Below are 23,268 nucleotides of genomic sequence, written 5' to 3' on the forward strand. Positions count from 1 at the left end.
GAACTCCAGATGTGTGTACCACCTTGTGCATCTAGCTTAGGTGGGTACTGGGTAACTGAGTCTGGGTCCTTGGGCTTCACAGGCAAGCACCTCAACCATTAAGCCATCTCTCCAGCCACCACCAACCCCCCCTTTTTTTTTGGTTTTTGAAGGTAGGGTCTCACTCTATCACAAGCTGTCCTGGAATTCATTATGTAGTCTCAAGGTGGTCTTGAACTCATGGCGATGCTCCTACCTCTGCCTTCCAAGTGCTAGGATTAAAGGCGTGCACCACCACACCTGGCTGAGAAAGTTTCTTGCTATGTAGCCCAGACTACTACTGAACTCATGGTAATCCTCCTGCCTTAGGCTTCAGAGTACTGGGATTATAGGCCTGTGCCACCATACCCATCTTACTTTCGTAAATCTTATAACTAACATGCACAGCAGCCAGCTGCCATTTAGGTCCAATTACATACCACCCTTTTGAATCCCTTTGTTCTGGTTGAAGGCAAAAACAAAGAAATCTAAATAGACTTTATTTTCTAAGAATCAATATATTTTATCCCTTTGAAATAAATACAAACCAGTTTGAAAGGTAAGGGGAATCTATGGGAAAGAAAAAGGAAGCGGGGACAAGCCCCAGTTTTTTGTTTTTTGTTTTTTTTTTTTTTTCAGTACCAAATGACTCTGGCGCGACCCGGAAACGCAGTTACAAATGAGAATAATTTAAATTCTCCAATAATTACAGTTATTTACAACAGCGGGGGGAGGGGGTCACCTTGTGCCCCTCGGACAGGCATCAAATCCCACTGCTAGGCTGGGCAGATGCCCGCTCACCTCACCATCTGCAGAGGCCTTAGGCCTCTAGGCAGTCTCCTGGCATAATCAGACAGAAGTGGTGGCATGGCCTGTTTTATGCAGTATTCTAACCTTGGCCCACCACCCTGCCCTATAACAACATGCGGTCTCTGGAGCTCTTTTTGACCTGTGGGACCTTCCCTCTCCTTGCACTGAGTGGCCATGGGCCCTTGGAGTGTTCTGTACAGTCCAGATGCACTCAGGGCAGGAGGGACCTCCCCTACCCAGCTTCCCCTGAGACTGGCCCCAAGACCAGGAATGAGTCAGTGCGGAGGCCCGTGCCACTCCAGGACAGTGAGCAAAGGGAAGGAGAGAGGTCACAGGGCACTGTAGATCAGTCACTATCGCTGGTTTCACTGCTCTGCTCCCCCTGCACCTTGCTGCGGTGCTGCAGAGCCCTGTGGTAGGCGATCTGCACTGACTTGCGGATGTTGGACTTGCGGCCCTCCAGCATCTTCTCCTTGTCCAGGTCCTGGTTCACACCCAGAGGAACAAGCTTAGTCCTTGGCAGCCACTGCCTATAGGACAAGAAGATCAAATAAGTTATCTTGGGGGAACAGGCACCTGCCTTCCTTACTCCAATTTATTTAGAAACATCTAAGTAGTGACTACCAGACTGTTTGGCACTGGAAAGATGGAGCTCAAGAGACATAGTCCCTACCCTAAAGGACTATGCAGCCTAGTGATAAAGAACCCAGTCATACTGGTTATACTGGGAGGATACACAGGGTGTTGTGAGTGCAAATCACAGGAACCCAAGCAAGGTGTGGTGGCACACACCTTTTTTAATCCCAGCACTAGGGATGCAGAGGTAGGAGGATCTCCATGAGTTTGAGGCCAGCCTGAGACTACATAGTGAATTCCAGGTCAGCCTGAGCTAGAGTGAGACTCTACTTCAAAAAATCAAGACGACGACGACAAAATTAGAAAAACAACAACAAAAGGAGCAGGAGCTCTGATCTGATCAGAAATAGGAACCCTGTCCCAGAAGCTCCAGGCAGATTTTCCCAACATTGAGTATCATCTGCAGGCAGTTGATAAAATTTGACAGAATATGGGCTTACAAGCCAGCCCACACCTTTAATTCCAGCACTCGAGAGGCAGAGGTAGGAGGATTGCCATGAGTTCAAGGCCACCCTGAGACTACATAGTGAATTCCAGGTCTCCGTGGGCTAGAGGAAGACCCTACTTTGAAAAACCAAAAAGAATATGGACTTAGAGCCTAAATGTTTATGCCTGCTTTATCCTCATCATCATGGATGAAGAGGTGGGAAAATTAAGTCCAGAAACCATCTGAATCTAAGAGTGGAGAGCCACTTCATGTTTGTTGCAGTCAGGATGGTTATGCTATGGTAAGTCCCTTCCACCTGGTCTGTTGCTGGAGTTTCTTGCCAGTCTGCTCCCACACTGCTACATCTGTGGCTATAAGTCACACCAAATGATCCCCTTTCCTTACCAGGTCCGTTTGTTGTCAAAAAAGAGAACGAGGTAGAGATGCTCTCGGGCCTCCTGTGTCATCTGCTCCCCAAGTTTCAGCACCTCAAGTGGGGGTACAGGAATGGGAACTCCATGGTGGAACATACCTTCTCGGGGCATCTTTGGATCAATGATCTGAAGGTACAATACAAACCCAGTTTGATTCAGTTTACTTCCTCCCCAAAGCTAATCATACCCAAGAATTTGGATATTATGTGTATAGTGTGGACAGACAAGCAATCACCATGCTGCTGCTAGGACTGCCATGCTGACCTATTGCTCTTTCTCATGAACTATTTCAGAACTTGGGGGTTAAGAGAAGGGACTGGCAGAGGCTTCTACAAGGTACTCAGGCTCTACTAGTTTATCTGCTAAGGAACCCTATATACTTCACAGATCAGCAGGGAAAGCCAACAGTTATTAGTCCCAGTTCTGGGGATGGAAAGCAAGGGGTAGGACAAGAGAAGTCAGAAACCTACCAGAGCTGGGTATGATGGGTAGCCTCGGCATTTGGCCCACACAAGGTCCAGAGCATCCAGTGGGGAGTCCTCATCCTCTGACAGCCAGCCAGCTCCCCGGCCCAGACTCTTCCTCACCACTTCACAGGAACGGGAGACAGGGGATGGATCAGCAGCAGGGTGGCTGGCAAGGCCCTGACACTGGGTTCCCAGCAGCCCTGGCTTTGGGTGAGGGTACTTACTGCTGTGGCCCACGCCGCGGCCAGTGCCCACGGAGTAGGCCTCGTTTTCAGTGCCTGAGGTATCTTCACTGCTGTCTTCTGGGAAGGTGCCTCTGGAGAAGGAGGGCTTGCCCCGACCTTGTTTTGAAGGTGTTGTGCTGTAGACAGGGCAATGAGAACACAATTTTAAAAAGAGGTAAAGAATGGGTAATGGTATGGCGGCTCTCCTCTTCTTGTCAAAACCCCCAAGTCTACATTGTAGAAAGCAGAGTCAGAATGAGAAATTTCCAACTCATAACATATCAGGCGCTAGGCTGGTGAATGGACTGATGTGGAACCCTGTCAAGCAGCAGGAGGATATGCCTGTTTAAAGGCACATTGACAAGTATCCAGACCTCTGTGTGTGCGTGTTACTGAGGACTGCATGTTAGGCAAGTGATCTATCACTGAACTATATTCCCAACCCTTGTTTTTTGAGACAAGAGTCTTGTTATGCAGCTCTGGCTGACCAGGCACTCACACTGCAGCTCCGGCTGCACTTAAACATGTAGTAATTCCCCTGCCTCAGACTCTTGAGCACTAGGATTATAGGCATGAGCTACCACACATAGCTGACTCTCTAATTTTTTTAATATATTTTTTAAATTTTATTTATTTATTTATTTGAGAGCAACAGACACAGAGAGAAAGACAGATAGAGAGAGAGAGAGAATGGGCACGCCAGGGCTTCCAGCCTCTGCAAATGAACTCCAGATGCGTGCGCCCCCTTGTGCATCTGGCTAATGTGGGACCTGGGGACCCGAGCCTCGAACCGGGGTCCTTAGGCTTCACAGGCAAGCGCTTAACCGCTAAGCCATCTCTCCAGCCCACGACTCTCTAATTTTTACCTGTTTGTTTTTAGACAGGTTATTATGTGGCCAAGGCTGGCCTCAAACTCACAATGTAGCAGAGCAAATTTTGAACTTGTGGTCTTTTTGCCTCCGTCTCCCAGGTACTGGGGATTACAAGCATGAGTCACCATATCTTCTGTTAGATCCTCTTGATTTTGTTAAAAGTTTTTTAAAACTTATTTATTTCAGAGAGAGAGAGGGCATGTATGGCATATCAGGGCCTTTAGCCACTGTAAATGAACTCCAGACACATGTGCCACCTTGTGTATCTGGCTTACATGGGTCCTAGGGAATTGAACCTGGGTCCTTTGGTTTTGCAGGCAAGCACCTTAATGCTAAGCCATTTCTCCAGCCCTTTTAATTTTTTCAATTTTTAAAATTTTTATTATTTACTTGAGTGTGTGTCGGGGTGGGGGAGATAGAATGGGCACACCAGGGCCTCCAGCCACTGCAAACCAACTCCAGATGCATGTGCCACCTTGTGCATCTAGCTTACATGGGTCCTGAGGAATTGAACCATGGTTCTTTCGCTTTGCAGGAAAGTGCCTTAGCCATTTCTCCAGTCCTTTTTTTTTTGAGGTAGGGTTACATTCCAGCTTAGGCTAACCTGGAATTCACTATGCAGTCTCAGGGTAGCCTCCAACTCACAGCAATCCTTCTACTTCTGCCTCCCAAGAGCTGGAATTAAAGGTGTGTGCCATCATGCCCAGCATTAATTTTTATTTTGTGTGTGTGTTGGGGGGGGGGGGAGGGATGGCAAGCACCTTAACTGCAAAACCATCTCTACAGCCCTAGATCCTTTTGATTTTTTTTAAAAAAAATTTTTTTTATATTATTTATTTGAGAGAAAGAGGGAGGGAGGGAATGGATGTGCCAGGGCCTCCAGCCAAGGCAAAGGAACTCCAGATGCATGTGCCCCTTGTGTATCTGGCTTACGTGGGTCCTGGAGAATTGAACGGGGGGAGGAGGGAAGGAGGAATCCTTTGGCTTTGCAGTCAAACACCTTAACTGCTAAGCCATCTCTCTAGCCTTGATCTTGATTTTTTTTTTTTTTTTTTTGATCCTCTTGATATTATGTCTGCAGACCAAAGCAGGCCACAAGGCACCAGTTTATATATATTCTCTGCTGTAAGCTATAGCTTATCTGGTATGGTGATACTCTGATTTATCCCATTTATTTTACACATACTTGGGTTTGAGCTCCTGTTAGGCTGAGAGGGCTGCCACCTGACTTCCAGCAGGAAAACCTGAGAAGGCCTGTGAACTCTGATGGGCACCCCTGGAAGCTACCCTTGAAATGGAGGGCTGGTACCTGGTCCGGTCTGAGGCGGCACTGCTACTGCTGCTGCTGCTGGACTCAGAGTCAGAGCTGCTCCGGGGAAGGTTGCAATCATTACGGTAAACCAAGAAACTCTTCTTCACCGGCTGGTTTCCACTGCTGAAGCCATTGGCTGGTAAGTCTTGGTTGGAGGAGGGAGGAGGAGGGAAGGAACCAGTCAGAAAGATATATATCAGAGCTAGCACAGAGGTAACATGGACCAAGGATATGGGTTTTCTTTTGGGCCTGGAAAATTTCTTCTGCCTTGGCCAACCTGCCCCACCCATACTTTCCTTGGCTGGAGGACCCAAATGTCTTAAAGAGCAGGAGATTCCCCAAAGAAGGTAAGAAGAGAAAAGGTAGAGGAGTAATAACAATGGAAAGAGCCTTGGGTGGGAACCTAGCTGGGTCAGTGTCTCTGGGTCTGTTTTCCCCACTAAGAAATAAGGGGATGAAATGACAGGATTATTAAAGGCCCTTCTAGCTCTATTTTTTTTTTTTAAGGGAAATAAAGCGATAGTTGGAAGTATGCTGGGAAGAATGGCAGCTTTTCTCTCTCTTGGGGGACTGGGTGATGGTGAAGCTCACCCATTGGGGGGTCCTCTGTGGACTTATCACTGTCGCTGTCTGAGCTTGAACTGGGCCGGGGGCTCCTACCCCGTTTGCGCTGACGCAGGGAGCCCATGATGGGAAGCTGGGGGGGCCCCACAGGACTGCCTCCGTGGCTGGGGGTCATCTGGCTCTCCCGGTTTTTGGGGGGCCGGCCCGGCCTCTTGGGCGGTCCAGCTGTCTTCGGGTTCTTTTTGGAGAACAGAACTGAGGTTCTCCTGCCCACCTCATGTGCGGGGGTTGAGGACATGTTGGGACCCAGGCCTGGAGCAGAGAAAGAAAGAAGAGTTGGTGAGGGGCCTGATGTGAGAAGGGTAGACATCCAGGGTAATGCCCTGGGAATATAGGACCATTACTGTAGCTAGAATTGAGAAGATAATTTAGGGGACAGGAATTCAAAGCCACGACTCATACAAATAACCACAGGGGCAGCTAAGAGAGACCCCTGACTGGGGAATGAGGGAGAGTGTGCAGCTAGCTACACAGGAAGGACCTCTGCCCAAGGGATGGCAGGGGCTGAGTATGTGCTGCAGAGCCAGAGCCTGACTTGTTTGGGGTCCACCTTGCCATAGCATTCAGACCTTTGCTTGTCTCCTGGCTGCTGCTCTCCTCTGCGGCACTGTCAGTCTGCCCGTCCTTGTCACAGGCTGCTGGGTGGGGTGTCAGACTCCCCCGGCTGGAGGAGCCATGTCGCTCAGGAACATCCCTTCCTGTTTCCCGCTGGTGAGCTAGCTTCCGCCGCAATGCTGTCATCTCTTTCTTGATCATCTTTGCTCGTCGGGAGCGGCCTGCGCTCTGCTTGCTGGCATTGACCTCATCCAGCCGCTCTAGGAGCAGCTTCAGCTGCTCTTCGACTGGCAGATGCTTCTGGTTCTCCAGCAGGACCAGCCGCTCTTCCTCCCCTGCCAGAAGGTTGGGGGGGAAAGTTCAGGCTCAGGGATGCCCACTGGGCCCCTTCAACTTTAGCAGGCAACAGGAAACTCACTCCTTACTCCCTTAGCTTCTTTCTAGGACAGCTGTGAAATAGTAGGACTAATATGTAGAATGGCAGACACTAGTATCTATTTACCCAGTCTGGCTTCTCAGCCCAGCTGTTTTCTGCCTACACTGCCTCTTCCAAGGAGGGGACTTTTAGAAGACTGTCCATCCCTGACACTGGCCTCTGTGTGCTTATAAATTATCACCCACCATCTTCAGTGTGGTGTGGGGCCTCCTCTCCAGGAAGGTTGTGGGGGATATGCATGCCCGTCTCAAAGTCGATGCCCATTTTTTCTGCCTGGCGCCGGGCCTGACGGAGCACAGCACCACCCTGCTCACGGAGCCGTACTGCTGCCCTGTAGAAGATGGTGTCCTTGGCATTATACTTGAGGCAGTTGCTGACAATTAGGTTGAAGTCCTCTTCAAAATCATCAAAGTTCAAGTAGCGGTAAGCCTCCAAGTTCTGCTTCATGGTGAAAAAGTCCATGGGCTTTTTGATGTGGTCTAGGTAGTCAGGTACCTGGGGAAGCCGGGTAGGTGTCTAAGTGGAGATATATGCCCTTGTTCTCCAAACCTTGCTCCTAATATTACCCCCTGAGATGCATCCAGCAATCTCCTCCCACCAGCTAGAGGCAGGCATATAGCACAGAGGAAAGCTGGATTCTAGTCCCAACTTTACCACTGTGTGACCTTGGTAATTCTCTTAATCTCTCTGGGCCCTTCTTTTTCTCTCCTGGAAAATGGTGATAGACATACAGCCAAGTACTGTAGCCATGTGTGGCTACAGTGAAAAAATAACCAAAGGAATTTTCTAGAAATAGCACCACCTTGTGTTTCTAATCATCTTTTTACTGATTACTAAGACTTATAAAAGGCTGCTTCCTCATGCCTCTCATGTTATATCTTTCAGAGAGAAAAGTCAGAACCTAGGACTTCAGAGTTGGGTCTTTAGATGCTGAGCCTTCTAAGTTTCTGTTCTATAGTTCAACACCCTGAACATGTCTTCCTGCCCTGGAATTATTCATCTGGCAGACTCAGTCCCTGCCTCTGGGGAAGGAGTGCAGACTGCCTCCCATTCTGGGCCCTTGGGGTGTGACAGAGACAAGACAGAGTCCAGGTGATAGATGTGGCTCCAGTTCATCCCGCCCCAGAGCCACTAACTCCCCTGGCCAAGGTCCCCATCTAGTCCCTGGGCCAGACCTGCAGCAGGGGTCCAATTGGGAGAAGAAGAAAAAGAAGGTGGAGTGAGGGGAAGGGATTCTTACTTCGTCCAATTCGGTTACCTCAGACAGAGGGACCGGCTCGCTGAAGATGTTGCCTGTGTCCTTTTCTTGCAGCTGCTCCAAGGTTTTTCGGAGGAGGATAAGGAAAGGGGTCAGCTGCATCTCCATGGCAATCTGCTGGACCTTAATCTGCCACACAGAAAGGCAGAATCAGCCAGGCCCAGACTTGCTGCCCAGCAGAGTTTGAAAGAGATGGTCCCTATTGGCTTCTTTGTTACCCCTATGCTAAGGAGCAGGCCCCATGCAGGAAAACTTCCCCCAGCCACTCTGGCCTTTCCTTAATTCAACAATGGTCTGAGTTGCCTGGGTCACAGAGGTTAGGATTCTGTGCAAACTTCTCTATGACTAACTTAGCTTTTCCTAAGTCTGAGAACACAGCATGGGCTCTGGTGTCTCCTGGCCAGGAGACACGCTCTTGTTCCTCCAAAGCTGTGTGACCCAGGAGCACTCACCGTCTCCCTCTTGAGCTTTTCCCGCTTGCGGATCAGTTCCACCAGCAGCCGAGCTCGCTCCAGATCATGCCGGAGCCGCTGCCAGGACTTGAGCTGTTCTTTGAGGGCCCAGTTCTTATCATCAGAATCTCTCTATATAGGCAAAAAGGGCATCAGGAGATAGTGAGAGAGCCAGAGAGTCCAGAAAGGAGCGCCCAGGGAACCCAGGCCATGTGCAGGGCAAGTTAAAGGAGGAAGTGCAGTAGACTGTCAGTAGCACCTCCATATATGTATTCCCAGGGTCTGGCACTGAGGAGTTGCTAGGTATGTGTTTGTTGAATGAATGCATACTTTCCAGCAAGCTAATAATGTATAAAGATCTCATGAAAAGCCTGGTTTGGAGGCTGAGAGAAGGAAATATCATAAGCTCTCTGGTGCTAAAAGCTATAGCTGCAAATTTTGGTTCTAGCCCTTTGGTACTGGTTCCCACAGCCCACAAGAAATTGGACAGTACCCCAACTTGATCACAGTTCCTCTGAGACTGCAGGTGTGTCTGTAGGCGTCGTAGCAGTGGGACCCCATTCCGTGACTGCCGCTTCAGGGTCCAGTAGCTATGTAGCCTCTGCATGAACTGGCTTTTCCTCTGGATGGTCAGGCGATTGGTGATTTTACTGAGCCTGGGAGCCAGGGAACAAAGGAAAAAGCTTGTTAGGTCCTTATTCTTGTAAACAGAAAAAAGGTCTCTGGTCAGAGTTCCTGAATGGGGATAAATGGAGCCTATCTCTTGACAAAAATGCCTGGTACCCTGGGCTTATGGCAAAGGACAATAAATGTGCCATGGGTAGAAGCACCACAGCAGACAAGAAGCTCTCACACTAAACCAAAACCACATCAGTCCGCCTCTAAGACTACTGTGGCTACTGCAGCCCAGGTCACAGTTTGACTCTGACTGAAACTTTGAAGGGGTTAAGATAAAGTATGAATTGTTCCTTATACTTCTTGGCCTTTTGGCTAAGATATGAAGATAAATTATAAGTAGAGTATAGTAGAAGATAAATTACAAGTATAGTGGCAAATCAACTAGATAGCATGCTAGTTAAAAATAATTGATCATAAACTGGGCATGGTGGTACATGCCTTTAATCCCAGCACTTGGGAGGCAGAGATGGGAGGATTGCCATGATTTCAAGGCCACCCTGAGATTTCTTAGTGAATTTCAGGTCAGCCCTGGGCTAGAATGAGACCCTACCTTAAAACAAAAAACAAAAAAAAAAAAAACACCACAAAAACTGATCATGCTGGGCATGGTGGCACACATCTTCAATCCCAGAACTCGGGAGGTAGAGGTAGGAGGGTTGCTGTGAGTTCAAGACCAACCTGAAACTACATAGAGAACTCCAGGTCAGCCTGGGCTAGAGTGAGACCCTACCTTGAAAAACCAAAAAAGACAAAAGAAAAAAATTAAAAAAGTACAGATTCCTGACATGTGGGAAGCAGGAAGGGGTAGAGAGCCGTTGTGGGAGTAGGGGCCCCTTCTTCTCAGCTGAGCTGGGCTGAGATGAAGGGAGCTTACCAAAGCAGGGACCTGGAAGTTCAAGAGGGGTGAAAAGCCAAAAAGAGCTCTTCTTTTTGCTTATATACATAACGCTAAAATGAAAGACAGTTTAAACACTTGCAAGGTTTCTTAGAAAAAGGTTCGAGTTTTGAATTTATTTTGCATTTCACTACACTGATCCTGATAGCAGGCCCTCCCCAAGGGCTTCTTCTCTCCCTTCTGCCTGCTGCCCACATACCTATGTGGTGGGATGCAGGGCACTGACACCACAGGTGCTGCTGCCCGCTTCTCTGCCAAAATCTTCCGAGCTTTCTTCATTTTTATCCGGGACTTAGCTTTAGCCTTCTTGACCTTCTCTGAGCTCCAGCCTTTACCCTCATCTTCCTCTTCCTCTTCATCTTCCTCACCCTCACTGTGGGATAGTGCAGGCAGGCGGCGGGCAGAACCTGGGGGTGTGTGGATGTCGCAGTAGGCTGTCTTGCGGACACTGAAGGAGGTGCCATTAGCACCTGTCTCCCGCACAGGCTCCATCTTCATGTACAGGCCAGCCTGCTGGGCACATGTCACATGGAAGGCTGTGTAGCAGTTGGCTTTGTGGCATTGGATGCAGGCTCCTGAGCCACGCTGTTTGCAAATGTAGCAGGTAAGCTTCCAGCGGGCTGGTGGGATATGCTCGATGCTGTCAATAGGTTCTAGGAAGACCGTGTTGGCAAAGCAGACCTCAGGGATCCACAGGGCACATACCACATGAGCCCAGCGTCCGTCATCTGTCTGCTTGAAGGCACCACCCTTGTTGGGGCACAGTGCACAGTCCACAGCACGGGAAGGTGACTGTAGGCAACGGCGGCACAGCCACTGGCCCTCGGGGATATAAGGGACACCGTAGCACTCCTGGTGCACGGCCAGGTTGCACATGTCACAGAAGAGGATGACGTTACTGTTCTGGCACTCGCCATCATTACAAATACAGCATACAGCATCTTCATCCACTAGTGCATTGGGGTCACCTTTATTGTGACTCTCAAAGTAAGATTCCTTCTCCAGCCGGTCCATTAGGTACTCAAAGATCTCCTGTGGGATAGGACTCACACCCTCGGTCTTCCGCCGCTCATTCATGATATCCAGCCAGATGTAGTCCTCTTCATCCATGTCATATTCCACCTCCTCATCCAGCTCCTCTGCAGACTTCTCAATGTACCTGCAGTGCACATAGGAAGTTTAGCATCAATGACTGACGCTCCCTGTTTAAGCGCTAAGCCTTTGCCTTACACACCTTGTCTCACTCCAGTCTACCTGAACCTAAGTCCCACAGATCCTGGAGTCATTCCTGTCTTGCAGAAAAGAAAGGGGACCTAAGTCTGAGGTAACTTTAATGTACCTGCCCCGGCTCACCTGTGAGAAAGTGGGAGAGCTGGATGTGACCCCAGGCTGGTCCTCTAGCTTAAGGCATAGCCACCATGTGACACGACAATGTCTCCCTTAAATGTGGTGGCTTTGGGCAGACTCCTCAAGTGAGAATGTTGGGGCAGTGAGGTCACTATGGTAGGCTGGATAATGTTATAGTCTGGAAAAGGTAGGTGCTCGGACAGTACTGGCAAAGTGAATACAGCCTGCTTTAGCACAGCTGACAGGGATCAGAGCTGCCACGGTTCTCTCAGCTGATACCAGCATCAACTCAGGACTCCCTCAAACACTAGCTACTAAGTTCTTTAGTAATATTAGCTAAGACTGATAGAGTGTTTATTATGAGCCAAGTAATGGGCTAAAATACAACATCTCTTCTCATTATAGCCATCAATGTACTTTCATATTGTCTTCATTTTGTAGATCAGGAAAGTGAAGCTTGAAAAACTAGTTCACAGCCTGTTACAGATAGGTCACAAAGCTAGGGAGTGGCAGAACTGCCATCAAATCTTCAGCCCTAGCACTCTCTGAGCCAGCAGGCCTGGAACAGAGGACTGTTCCAAGGTGGCTGTGACACAGAGTAAGGTACTCACCCTGCCATACCCTAGATGGTCAAAACTCTGTTATTATAAACTATAAAAAGGTGTGTGTGCTGTGTGTGGGGGAACGATGACAGGGCTTTGGCTTCTAACAAACCTGGATTTAAATTTGGTCTCTGACACTGTGATTTTCAGGACAGGACTGCTCTGCCTTGTACCTGTTTTACTGATAAGAAAATGACCATAACACTCAGCTACTCAAAGGTGTTGCCAGGACTAAATGTCATTACAAAAGTGAATGGGGGGTTAAAAAAAATGGCTTAGCAGTTAAGGCACTTGTAAAACAAAAGGACCCAGGTTTGATTACCCAGGACCCATGTAAAGCTAGATACAAAAGGTGACACATGCATTTGGAGTTTGTTTGCAGTTGCTGGGGGCCCTGGCACACCCATTCTCGATCTGCCTCTTTCACACTCTCTCCCTCACATCAATAAAATATTTTTAAAAATAGGTTTATAAAAAAGTGAGCCGGGCACATGCCTTTAATCCCAGCACTCGGGAGGCAGAGGTAGGAGGATTACCATGAGTTCGAGGTCACCCTGAGACTCCATCATGATTTCCAGGTCAGCCTGGACTAGAGTGAAACCCTACCTCAAAAAAAAAAAAAAAAAAAAAAAAAAGCAAATGAGCCAGGCATGGTCGTTCACACCTTTAATCCCAGCACTTGGGAGACAGACGTAGAAGGATCTCTGTCAGCTTAAGGCCACCTTGAGACTACATAGTGAACTCTAGGTCAGCCTGACCTACAGTGAGACCCTACCTCAAAAAAAAAAAGGCCGGGCGTGGTGGCGCACGCCGACCCTGAGCTACATAATGAATTCCAGGTCAGCCTGAGCTAGAGTGAGACCCTACCTCAAAAAAAAAAAAAAAAAAAAACCAAAACAAATTAAAACTACTTTGAGATTTCATCTCTCTCCTGTCAGAATGGCTACTACCCTCAAGGAAACAAATAACAATAAATGCTGACAAGGATGCGGAAAAGAAGAACCCTTCAACACTGCTGGTGAGAATGTAATCTGGCATAGCCATTGTAGAAATCAGTGTGGAGTTTCCTGAGACAGTTAAAAACAGATTTACCATATGACCCAGCTATAGCACTCTCAGGCATATATCCCATCCTTATAGCCTCACTACCTTAAGAGATATTTGCTCAGCCATGTTTATTACTGCTCTATTCACAATAGCTAGAAAATGGAACCAGCCTAGATATCCCTCAGCTGACGACTGCATAATGAAGATATGGTACATTTATACAATGGTGTTCTATTCAGCGGTAAAGAAAAATGATATGAAATCTGCATGGATGGATCTGGACAGGATTATACTGAGTGAGAGAACCCACAACTAGAAAGCCAAAGATCACATGATCTCTCTCATATGTGTATCCTGGCTACAAATGTTTGGACTTGTGAGTTGGAATAAAATTCAAGTAGTAGAGGCCAGTAAGCTAGAAAGGGAATAGAAAGGGAATAGAAAGGGAAGGAGGTGGTGGAGGGACTTAAAAAAGAACAGATTACTGGGGGTGGAAAAGCCTAAATGAGGTCAGGGGAAGAAACTGAGTAAAGGAAAGGTGGATGAAGGACTAATCAAAATCTAATGGGGGTGGGGAGGAGCTGGAGCGATAGCTTAGTGGTTAAGGTGTTTGCCTGCTAAGCCTAAGGACCCATGTTTGATTCTCCAGGTCCCACATAAGCCAGATGCACAAGGGACACATGCATCTGGAGTTTGTCTGTAGTGGCTAGTGGCCCTGGTGTACCCATTCTCTCTCACTTTCTCTCTCTGTCTCTAATAAATAAAAAAAAATTTTGAAATCCAACAGGGTATGAATTAGTCATATGGAAACCTACATTTTTGGAAAATGCCACATCCAAAGCCATAGATTGTTACGAGAAAATTTTCAGTGCCAGGGATGGGATACCTTCCATTGAGTTGTTGGCCAGGGAGGTCCCTGATGTTCCCAAAACATTACAGGCCATTGCCAAGGCCCACCAGGAATAGATGGTAAGACCCTACTGCTGAAGACTCCACAGACTTGGGATGTAAGACCACTGAGAAATCCTGCTGGAGCTGAGCTGAAATCCTCCTCCATGTAGACCAGCTGACAGAAAGCTGGAAAAAGCCATACTGTTTTCAGTTCAATGGGAGAGAGAAAGAAATCACCAGTGAAGATAACCAACAGTAGACACTGCAAGCCTTATATTTGGTCAACCCTGTCAAATGAGCCAATGGGTGCAATAGTGGCACATCTGTTATGGGGGAAACAAACTGCCCTCTAATTTGACTGGAGGCCTGCTCCATGGGAAGGAATACATCCCTGATACTGAAAACCTACAACAGGGGTAGTCATGAGCCCTAGGGGTATAATGTCTGCTGCTCTCTATCTAAATGTATATACCATGCTCATCAAACTACCTAGTAAGCATTTCTCTTATGCTCATACCAATACATTAATGCTACTTTCAGTTTTTCCTTAGAGAACTTTCTCTTTTCAGATAGTGGTGACCTTGAGATGACTCAGAAGGCATCACAGTGCTGAGAAGATATGACAGAGGAGTGCTTGGCACTGAAATATCTGTCTCCCCTTCCAAGGCTCAGGAAAAGGTGGCAGAAAGAATGTAAGAGCCAAAGGAAGGGTAGGACTCCTTACAGTGCTTTCCTCCAGACACAAAATGGCCTGGATATCCATGACCTCACAGTGCCTGACACTACCTAGACCAGACCATCATAATAGGAGGAAAAGATGACATCAAAATAAAAGAGAAGCTGGGCGTGGTGGCACATGTCTTTAATCCCAGCACTCGGGAGGCTGAGGTAGAAGGATCACTGACAGTTCAAGGCTACCCTGAGACTACAGAGTGAATTCCAGGTCAGCCTGGGCTAGAAAGAGACCCTATCTCGAAAAACTAATAAATAAATAAATAAATAAATAAATAAATAAAATAGAGACTGATTGAGAGGGGAGGGGATATGATGGAGAGTGGAGTTTCAATGGGGAAAGTGGGGGGAGGGAGGGAATTACCATGGGATATTGTTTACAATCATGGAAGTTGTTAATTATAATAAATTAATTAATTAAAAAATCTAACAGTGTATATAAAGAATATAAAAGCCAAAAGAAAGGTAGGACTCCTTACAGTACACTCTTCCATACACAAAATGGCCTGGATATCCATGATCTCGCAGTACCTGACATTATCTGCACAAGACCATCATAATAGGAGGAAAAGATGACAACATCAAGCCACCATCATCAAGCCAGGCATGGTGGCGTACGCTTTAATCCCAGCACTTGGGAGGCAGAGGTAGGAGGAGTGCATGAGTTTGAGGCCACCTGAGACTACATAGTGAATTCCAGGTCAGCCTGGGCTAGAGTGAGACCCTACCTTGAAGAAAAAGAAAGAAAGAAAGATAATGAGATGATGACAAAGAAAGACCTATTGAGAGGGGGAAGAGGTATGATGGAGAGTGGAGTTGCAAGGGGTAAAGTGTGTATGTGGTGTGTGGGGGAGGGAGGGAATTTCCATGCTTTGTCTATGATTATGGAAGCTGTCAATTAAAAAAAAAAAAAAAAAAAAAGTAAGAAAGAAAGAAAAAGCAAGCAAGCAAATGGACTAAGAGCTGGCAAGTTCAGTTGGTGGAGTGCTTGTCTAGTTGCATGAGCCCTGGGATCAATTCCCAGTACCTCATAAAGACAGAGAGGGTAGCACATAGCTGTAATCCCACCACTTGGGAAGTAGAGGTAGAGGGATCAAGAATCCAATGCCTTTCTCAACTGCATAGCTTGTTTGAGGGCAGCCTGGGTGACATTACATTTTTTTTCTTTCAAAAAGAAAAGTGAATGGCTTAGATCAAGTAGCACACAGCATACCCTACAAGTGTGTTAATTCCCATCACTACCTGCTCTCTTTATATGGAAAATGGAGCTCTGAAAGGCACTGGGTCTTCCACAATTTTATTTTTGGATATGTGTATGGAGGTCAGAAGTCGACATCAGTTGTCTTCCTTGGTCACGCTCTACCTTTTTTTTTTTTTTTGTAATTTTTAAAAACTTGTTTATTTATTTATTTGAGACACATACAGGAAGAGAGAGAGAGAGAGAGAGAGAGAGAGAGAGAGAGAATGAATGTGTGTTTGCCACTGCAAACGAACTCCAGACACAGGCACCACCTAGTGCATCTGGCTTACATGGGTCCTGGGGAATCCAACCGAGGTCCATTGGCTTTGCAGGCAAATGCCTTACCCACTAAACCATGTCTCCAGCCCTAATTTATTTTTATTTATTTGAAAAGGGGGGGGGGAATAGAGATAACGGGCACACCAAGGCCTCCAGCCACTGTAATCAAACTCCAGATGCATGTGCCATCTTATGCATCTGGCTTACGTGGGTCTTGGGGAATTGAACCTGGGTACTTTGGCTTTGCAGGCAAGTGCCTTAACTTGCTAATCCATCTCTCCAGCCCACTACCTTTTTTGCAATGGGGTCTCTTGATGAACCTAGGGCTCACCAATTCAGTTAGACTAGATAGCCAGAGTCCCAGGGATTCTCTTGTCTCCACCTCCCCAGTATTGAGATTACAGATGCACACCACCATACTCACTTTTTACATGGGTACAGGTTCTCATGCTTTTGCAGCAAGCACTTTACCACCTGGACTATCATTCCAGCCCCAATTACCTGGTCTCTATTACAGTATATGACCTCACGATCTCTGGACCTTGGTTTCCTCATCTGCAGAATGGTAATGCTAATTTGTCACACTGCTGTTAGCATGAGAGAGTTAATGAAGGTGGAGGGCCTCAAATGGAACAAATATTTAATAAATATTTACTTGAAACAGACAGAATGGGCATGCCAGGGTCGCTAGCCACTGCAAACAAACTCCAGATTCATGCTTTACATGGGTCCTGGGGAATTAAACCTGGGTCTTTTGGCTTTGCCAGCAGGTGCCTTAACTGCTAAGCCATCTCTCCAGCCCTAAATGTTAACTTTATTAATAGCCTTTTCACAGTTCTGACCCATTATGCCTTATAGTCAAGCTGTTTTGTGTCTGACTCCTCCACTGCAGGGTATAGTTAGGGTTCATGTGTGATTCACTGCACAAAAATAGACACCCAGTGTTGTTCATTTGAAAGGCATTTTGGGGTAGCAGGGAAGAAAGAGAGTGAAATGTCTGTAGGAAGCTACTTCTTCCTTAGACCTTTACTTCCCCAAGGTGAGAGTAACCAGAGCCCTCCCAAAAAGGTATGACTCAGGGCTGGTATGAACCATCTGGATGGTTCTAGACTTGTGCCAGCTCTCGTTAGCTCAAGGTCTCAACCTTTTGTTTGCCATGACACATGTCACAGAATGGGATGGTACATAACACACTCCCACAGGCTCCCAGATTATAGCTGTAGCACAGATAAGGTGGGCAGCATGCATGCCACATGTAATTCACAGCATACCAGTGACATGCCACCCTCTCTTCCCCTCAAAATGCATCAGAACACAAGCAAGAGAATGTGATGTTGTTAGAAAGAAGATCTCATTTTCTCTCAAGTTTGTGTAAAAAATAAATGATTTCCAAAATGTGGGCAATTTTGCTAACTTGGTAATTACATACCATATACCTCCTGATCAGCTGCAATGCACCAGCTGAGAACTGCTCCCTTGGAAAACAGAACTGATGCCGGAGAGGGAAGTGACTATGTGTGGGGGAGGAGGAGGAGGAGCTGAACAAGCTGGGCTGGACTGCCCATTACAGCAGAGACAGATAAAAGCCATTAGGTGGGAGTGAAGGCCAAGAGAGGGACCTGGGTTTGAGAGGTGAAATGAGTATGGCAGTAAGTGATAGTAGAAAAACAGCAGCATGGGAAACCAGAAAAAAGAAACTGGAATGAACAGATAAAATTAGATGAGGGAGACTGGCTAAGATTTGAACAGGGGAAAGAAAAGTAATATACTTATTTTATCACTGTATTCCCCCAGATTTACTTTTTAAGATTTATTATATCAGATAGACAACACTTTTAGCAAAAACTATTCTTCAGGGGCTGGGGAGATGGCTCAATGGTTAAAGGGGCTTGCTTGCAAAGTGTGGTAGCTGCGGGTTCAATTCCTCAGCCATCTACATAAAGCTGGATGGGTGTTGACTTACAGAAGCAAGAGACCCTTGCGTGTATGTATACACATATCCACCAAAATAAAAAAAAAAAAATCAACAACTGCTACTCATATAAGGACCTTTATGGTAAAAACAAACAAAATGCCCTCTGCTTTGGGCATTTTGGAAGCCAGATTCTACTAAGGAAGTTTTACAGTGTATGTGTACCACTTTGTACATCTGGCTTTATGTGGATACTGGGGAATCAAACTCAGGTCCTTAATCTTTGCAGGCAAGCCCCTTAACCACTGAGCTCCAGCTCCTATAGAGGATTTTTTTTTTTTTTTTTGAGGTAGGGTCTTGTTCTAGCCCAGGCTGACCTGGAATTTACTATGTAAATTCCTCAAACTGGCCTCGAACTCATGGTAACCCTATCTCAGCCTCCTGAGTGCTAGGATTAAAGACATGTGCCACCAAGCCTGGTCTATAAAGGTAATTTTTGTTCATTGTTTGTTCCATTACTGTCTCCATCTATTCTTTAGCATGTTTAAACAATGTTTCCATTGGTTATATAGTAAGCAGGTTGGCCTTGACCTCACAATGATCTTCTTACCTCTGCCTCCAGAGTGCTGGGATTAAAGATGTGTACCACCACACCCAGGGACCCTTAGATACTTCATTTATGAGAAAGAATTGGCGTGTCAAGGCCTTAGCCAATGCAAATAAACTCCAAACAAGTGAGCCACCCTGTGTGCATGTGCTACCTTATGCATCTGGTTTGTGGGTTCTGGGGAGTCAAACCTGGGTTCTAATCCTCTGTCTTCACCTCCCAAGTGCTGGTATTACACACACGTACCACCACCCAGGACTAGGCTAGGCAAACACTCCAGCAAATGAGCTACATACCTAGCCTATCTCTAGAGATTTATGAACTATTTTTGTGGACAGTGTCTTCTATATTTAGGGAAGAATAGTACACCTGCATACCTGCTCTGTAGATGGGGCCTCTAGAACACCAAGAGCTGTATTCCCCAGGGTCACACTGGGAGAAGGAAAGAGGGTCAGCAATCTAAACCGAGATCATTGGGTACAGTGGAAACAGTGCAGCTTTGGAGGCAGAGGGATCTGGGTCAGCTCTCCCAACTCAGCTATCTACTGCCATCTTTCAACAGGTTTAATACTTTTGGGACCATGTTCTCCTCATCTTTGAGAACTTGTAGGGAGGTTCTAGCAGGGGAGTCCAGCTACTCATATGCCCTTGACCAGTCCTTCTCTATTTGGGGAAGGTGGCCCTCTTCAATGGAGAGTCCAGCTTCAGGAGGGATGACATGGAGGGTAAGGAAGGAAGGGGTCACCTGCCTAGCCAGCCAGACCAGATAAATCAACCCTGGTGATCAGTGGGGTTACAGATGTTGAAGCCAGATCTCCCTCAATGCCTGCCTGTAAGAGTTGTAAGAATGGAGTTAAGGGGTGGCTGTAAAGTCCTGAATGCAGGGCCTGGTGTGTGGCAGTCAGACTAAAGGACAGTTCCTTTCACTGCCCTGTAAGTCCAGTGTCCCCTTACTGTCCTTTTCCTGCTATCATTGCACTTATCTAACTATTGCTCTCTCTATTTCTGGCTCTGAGCCCTGTGTGACTAGTTCTCCAGACGGAGAAGGTGGAGGTATCCTTACCTGTAGTAGGAAGTGGGCCGGGGTGGGGCATCAGGGGTGTCCTGGTCCAGCTCACGGTACACTACCTCCGGTAACTTGGGAGCAGTGCTGGCAGGTGTGCTGTGGTGGTGGTGAATGGAGTCCTTGCGCTTATCCTTGTTCTTATGCTTGCCTGACTTGGGAGTAGCTGCAGGAGTCTCTGTGTTCTCCTTGTTGCTGCCATTCTCTGGAGTCTCCTCAGGAGCCTCCTCGTCCTCTGACACCACATCCAGGTTGTCAAAGATGCTGATGCGGTGCACACGGCCATGTAGGTCCACCTCTACCATGCGCTGCGCCTGTGCATAGCTCATCACCTCACGGCCTGGTGACTGTGAGACCTCAGAGGGGCTGGGTGACTGCTTGTTTGCTGGGCGTGATTGTCGCCCCTTCTTCTTGTGCTTGCGGAGTGGAGTCTGCTGTGGAGGCGGTGGGTTGTCGTGGTCATAGTGGTACAGGTGGTACTCGATACCACTGTAACTCTTGTAAACCTTGCGGCAAGACTCCACAGGGCACTCATATGGCGGCTTAGTTGCCCGCAGGTTGTGGCAGAAGGTCTTCACATCAAAATCTACCCCCATGCTGTCACATCTACAATATATACATCAGTTAGCAAAGGCCTGGAAAGTGTTCTTGGACACCTGCACCACAGAACCCACTTTCTCCAATCTATTTTCTCCCCAAAGCTTACTAGGTCCCCCTTTAGAGCATCTCCAAGTGCCACCTCCTCCACTACAACTCAGGTCTGGGCTATCATGTCCATCCTTCCTATGTCAAGAGTGAGCTTTCTTCAAAGTAACAATTAGCAATGTTCATGCCAATCTCCTGTCTAAAAGCCTTCTGATGCTCCCCAATTTCTTCAGAACAATGTTCAAACGATTCAAGACACTCCTTTTAATATCTAGCTCAGTCTTTCTAGATTCTCACCAGTACAGCTCTTTAAATCTACACACAGTAACCAGCCCTTCCCTGAATGTTATAATCTCTCAAGGTATAAAATAATCTGCATTAGGAATGCCTTCCATCTTGTCTGATTGGCGTGCTCCCATGTGTTCCTTAAAACCTGCCTTAGAACCGGGCATTGTGGTGCACACCTTTAATCCCTGTGAGTCCAAGGCCACCCTGAGGCTACACAGTGAATTCCAGGTCAGCCTGGGCTACAGCGAGACCCTACCTCAAAAAACCAAAAACAAAACAAAACAAGAAACCTAGCTCAAATGCCACTTCTGGGGCTGGAAAGATGGTTTAGCGATTAAGTGCTTGCCTGTGAAGCCTAAGGACGCCGGTTGGAGGCTTGATTCCCCAGGACCCACGTTAGCCAGAGGCACAAGGTGGCACATGCATCTGGAGTTCATTTGCAGTGGCTGGAGGCCCTGGCATGCCCATCCTCTCTCTGTGTCTATCATTCTCAAGTAAATCTTTTAAAAATGCCACTTCTGTTATGACTTCTTTGACTCTCCCAAGAGGGGCTGTGTTTCCTCCACATTGCATTCTCAGCTCTGATCAGCCCAAGAGCTCTGCAGTAGACAGCAGACCCTATCCTTTTCTAAATCCCCTCTACTGAGCATGTGTCATACTCTCAGGTTTCAGCAAATGAGGAACCTGCTGAATGCATAACTCAATGAGGAGAGCACCAGACCTGGAACTGAGAGGAATCGGGAAAGCAAATAGAAATCACTACATCAGAGTATTGCTGAGGCTTTTACAGTGCTCCTCACTCTGACCCTGGAACTGGGTTGGTGTATGGTGAAACCAGATGGAAACAGATTGTTTACTGCATTGCATTTGAGTTCCTCATTCAGATTCAAGTAACATTAACTAAGAGCCTACCAAGCGCTAGGCCCTAAGGCAACAAACAGGAACAATCCAGGCCCTCAGCTCCAGGGACTAACCCTTCCCCCTTCCCAAAGTTCCTGGGTTAGTAGACAGCAGATGGTCCCAAACCCCAGGACGCCCAGCTTACTCAGAAATTGCCCCAATTTTCTCAGACTAGTTGAGTTCAACAATTCAAGCAGAGTACTTGGCACCACCCCAGGCAAAGCCACTCTGGTCTCCTACATAAACATCGACTCCTCTGGGCCTCTCTTCCGTGGCTGAATCAGGTAAGTAAGCACCTCTAGCCCCTCTGTCAATAGCGCCTGCCAGTAAAGCTTTCCGTTCAACACCAACTCGCATCTACTTCCTACCTGCCGCAGTGTGTCTAAACACAAAACCAACCAAAGGCACCAACTCATCTCTTTCCAAGCAGGGTCCCAAGTGAACGCTGCTGTTTGGGCTCGGTTGCCCTGGTTCCCGAAGTGGCACAGTGCCCACAGCAATGTCTCGCAGGGCCCCCCAGCAAGCAGAGGCACAAGGGTAGACCAGAATTTAGTTCTGAAAGCCCGCGGGAAGACCTCGGGGCCCAGGGGTAGGGCAGCTGCATTAGCTCCCCGGAGCTCCGCAACTCCCGGAGGCTGAAGGAAGTAAGCGGACCGGGGCGGAGGGCCCAGGTCCTGCCCCGCGGCGCCCGCGGCCCCGTCGGCCTCCCGGAGGCGGCGCCGCTTCCCCCGGGTGGAAGTGTAACAAGGCGCTCTCCGGCCGCGGACCCAGACAGCCCCAGTGGATACAAGGTCGTCTGGGATGCCGGCGGGAGCACACGGCATTTTCCCCGCCCGAGGAGGACAAAGGTCCGGAGGCCCACTGAACCGCGCGCCGAGGCAGCTGCCCCTTCCCTGCTGGCACTCCCACTTCGGCCCGGGCCGCACTCACCGCCCACCTCCAGTCCGGGCTCATCGCCGGGGGTGCCCGCCTGGGCTCCGACCCCGCTAGGGGAGGCCGGCGGAGGAAGACAGGCCGGCAAAAGGAGCCCCAACTCCGGAAACCGCGGAGCTCGCCGCCTCGGCCCCCGCACGCTCCTGCTCCGGCTTGCCGGGATTCCCGCGCAGACCCCCGCAGCTCCCGGTCCCGCCGGCGCCCCAGTGTCTAATTCCGCCGGCCGCTTTCCCTCTCGCGAGCTTTTAGACTGCCTGGACTGGGGACCCGATGCTGCTGGGACAATGGGGGCTTCCAGAGGCTGCGCGGGGACGGCGGGCGCGGAGACCGTGGCGGCAAAGGCTGTGGCGGCGGCAGCGGCAGCCGCGGAGGCGACGGCGTCTGCCTGAGTAAACGCGGCGCCGTGGCTCTGCCACGTTGCACTTTCGCCACAGATACCCGCTCGCCCGCTGACACTCGCGCGACCATTCTCGGTACTTGGAGAGACCCACGGGCACCCCATAGGGCTCGTCTAGCACCTCTACGTAAGCGATGAGTTCCTGGAGCCTGAAGTAACGGTTCATGGGACGCACTTCCTCGAGCCTGTTGTGGCGAATCTGCGACCGCGGACAAGGAGCGCCGGGCTGGGCGTGGGGAGCCCGCCCTTCTGCCCGCCCCCTCTACCGCCTCCTGCTGGAGCGGCGG

The 23,268-nt window shown here is 48.3% G+C and overlaps 1 protein-coding gene across 7 annotated transcripts; it reads right to left on the reverse strand.

Annotated features, from left to right (window-relative positions):
* Positions 1–501: 501 nt before the first annotated feature.
* Positions 502–22,924, reverse strand: Brpf1 (bromodomain and PHD finger containing 1). Of its 7 annotated transcripts, none has more exons than XM_045133766.1 (14): positions 22,589–22,924; positions 19,819–20,424; positions 10,298–11,257; positions 9,019–9,181; positions 8,526–8,657; positions 8,074–8,202; positions 7,001–7,310; positions 6,394–6,714; positions 5,792–6,076; positions 5,198–5,345; positions 3,017–3,153; positions 2,796–2,914; positions 2,297–2,451; positions 502–1,358 (listed from the first exon to the last, which is right to left on the reverse strand). In XM_045133766.1, the coding sequence occupies exons 1-14, from the start codon at positions 22,603–22,605 to the stop codon at positions 1,175–1,177; spliced, it is 3,666 nt and encodes a 1,221-aa protein (XP_044989701.1). In that variant the 5' UTR covers positions 22,606–22,924; the 3' UTR covers positions 502–1,174. The 7 variants fall into 7 exon arrangements, with proteins under 7 accessions (XP_044989701.1, XP_044989700.1, XP_044989703.1 ...); XM_045133765.1 differs by having other exon boundaries at positions 8,056–8,202; XM_045133768.1 differs by lacking the exon at positions 5,792–6,076.
* Positions 22,925–23,268: the final 344 nt, after the last annotated feature.

This window comes from Jaculus jaculus, chromosome 14, assembly GCF_020740685.1.
Source record: "Jaculus jaculus isolate mJacJac1 chromosome 14, mJacJac1.mat.Y.cur, whole genome shotgun sequence".
NCBI lineage: Eukaryota > Metazoa > Chordata > Mammalia > Rodentia > Dipodidae > Jaculus > Jaculus jaculus.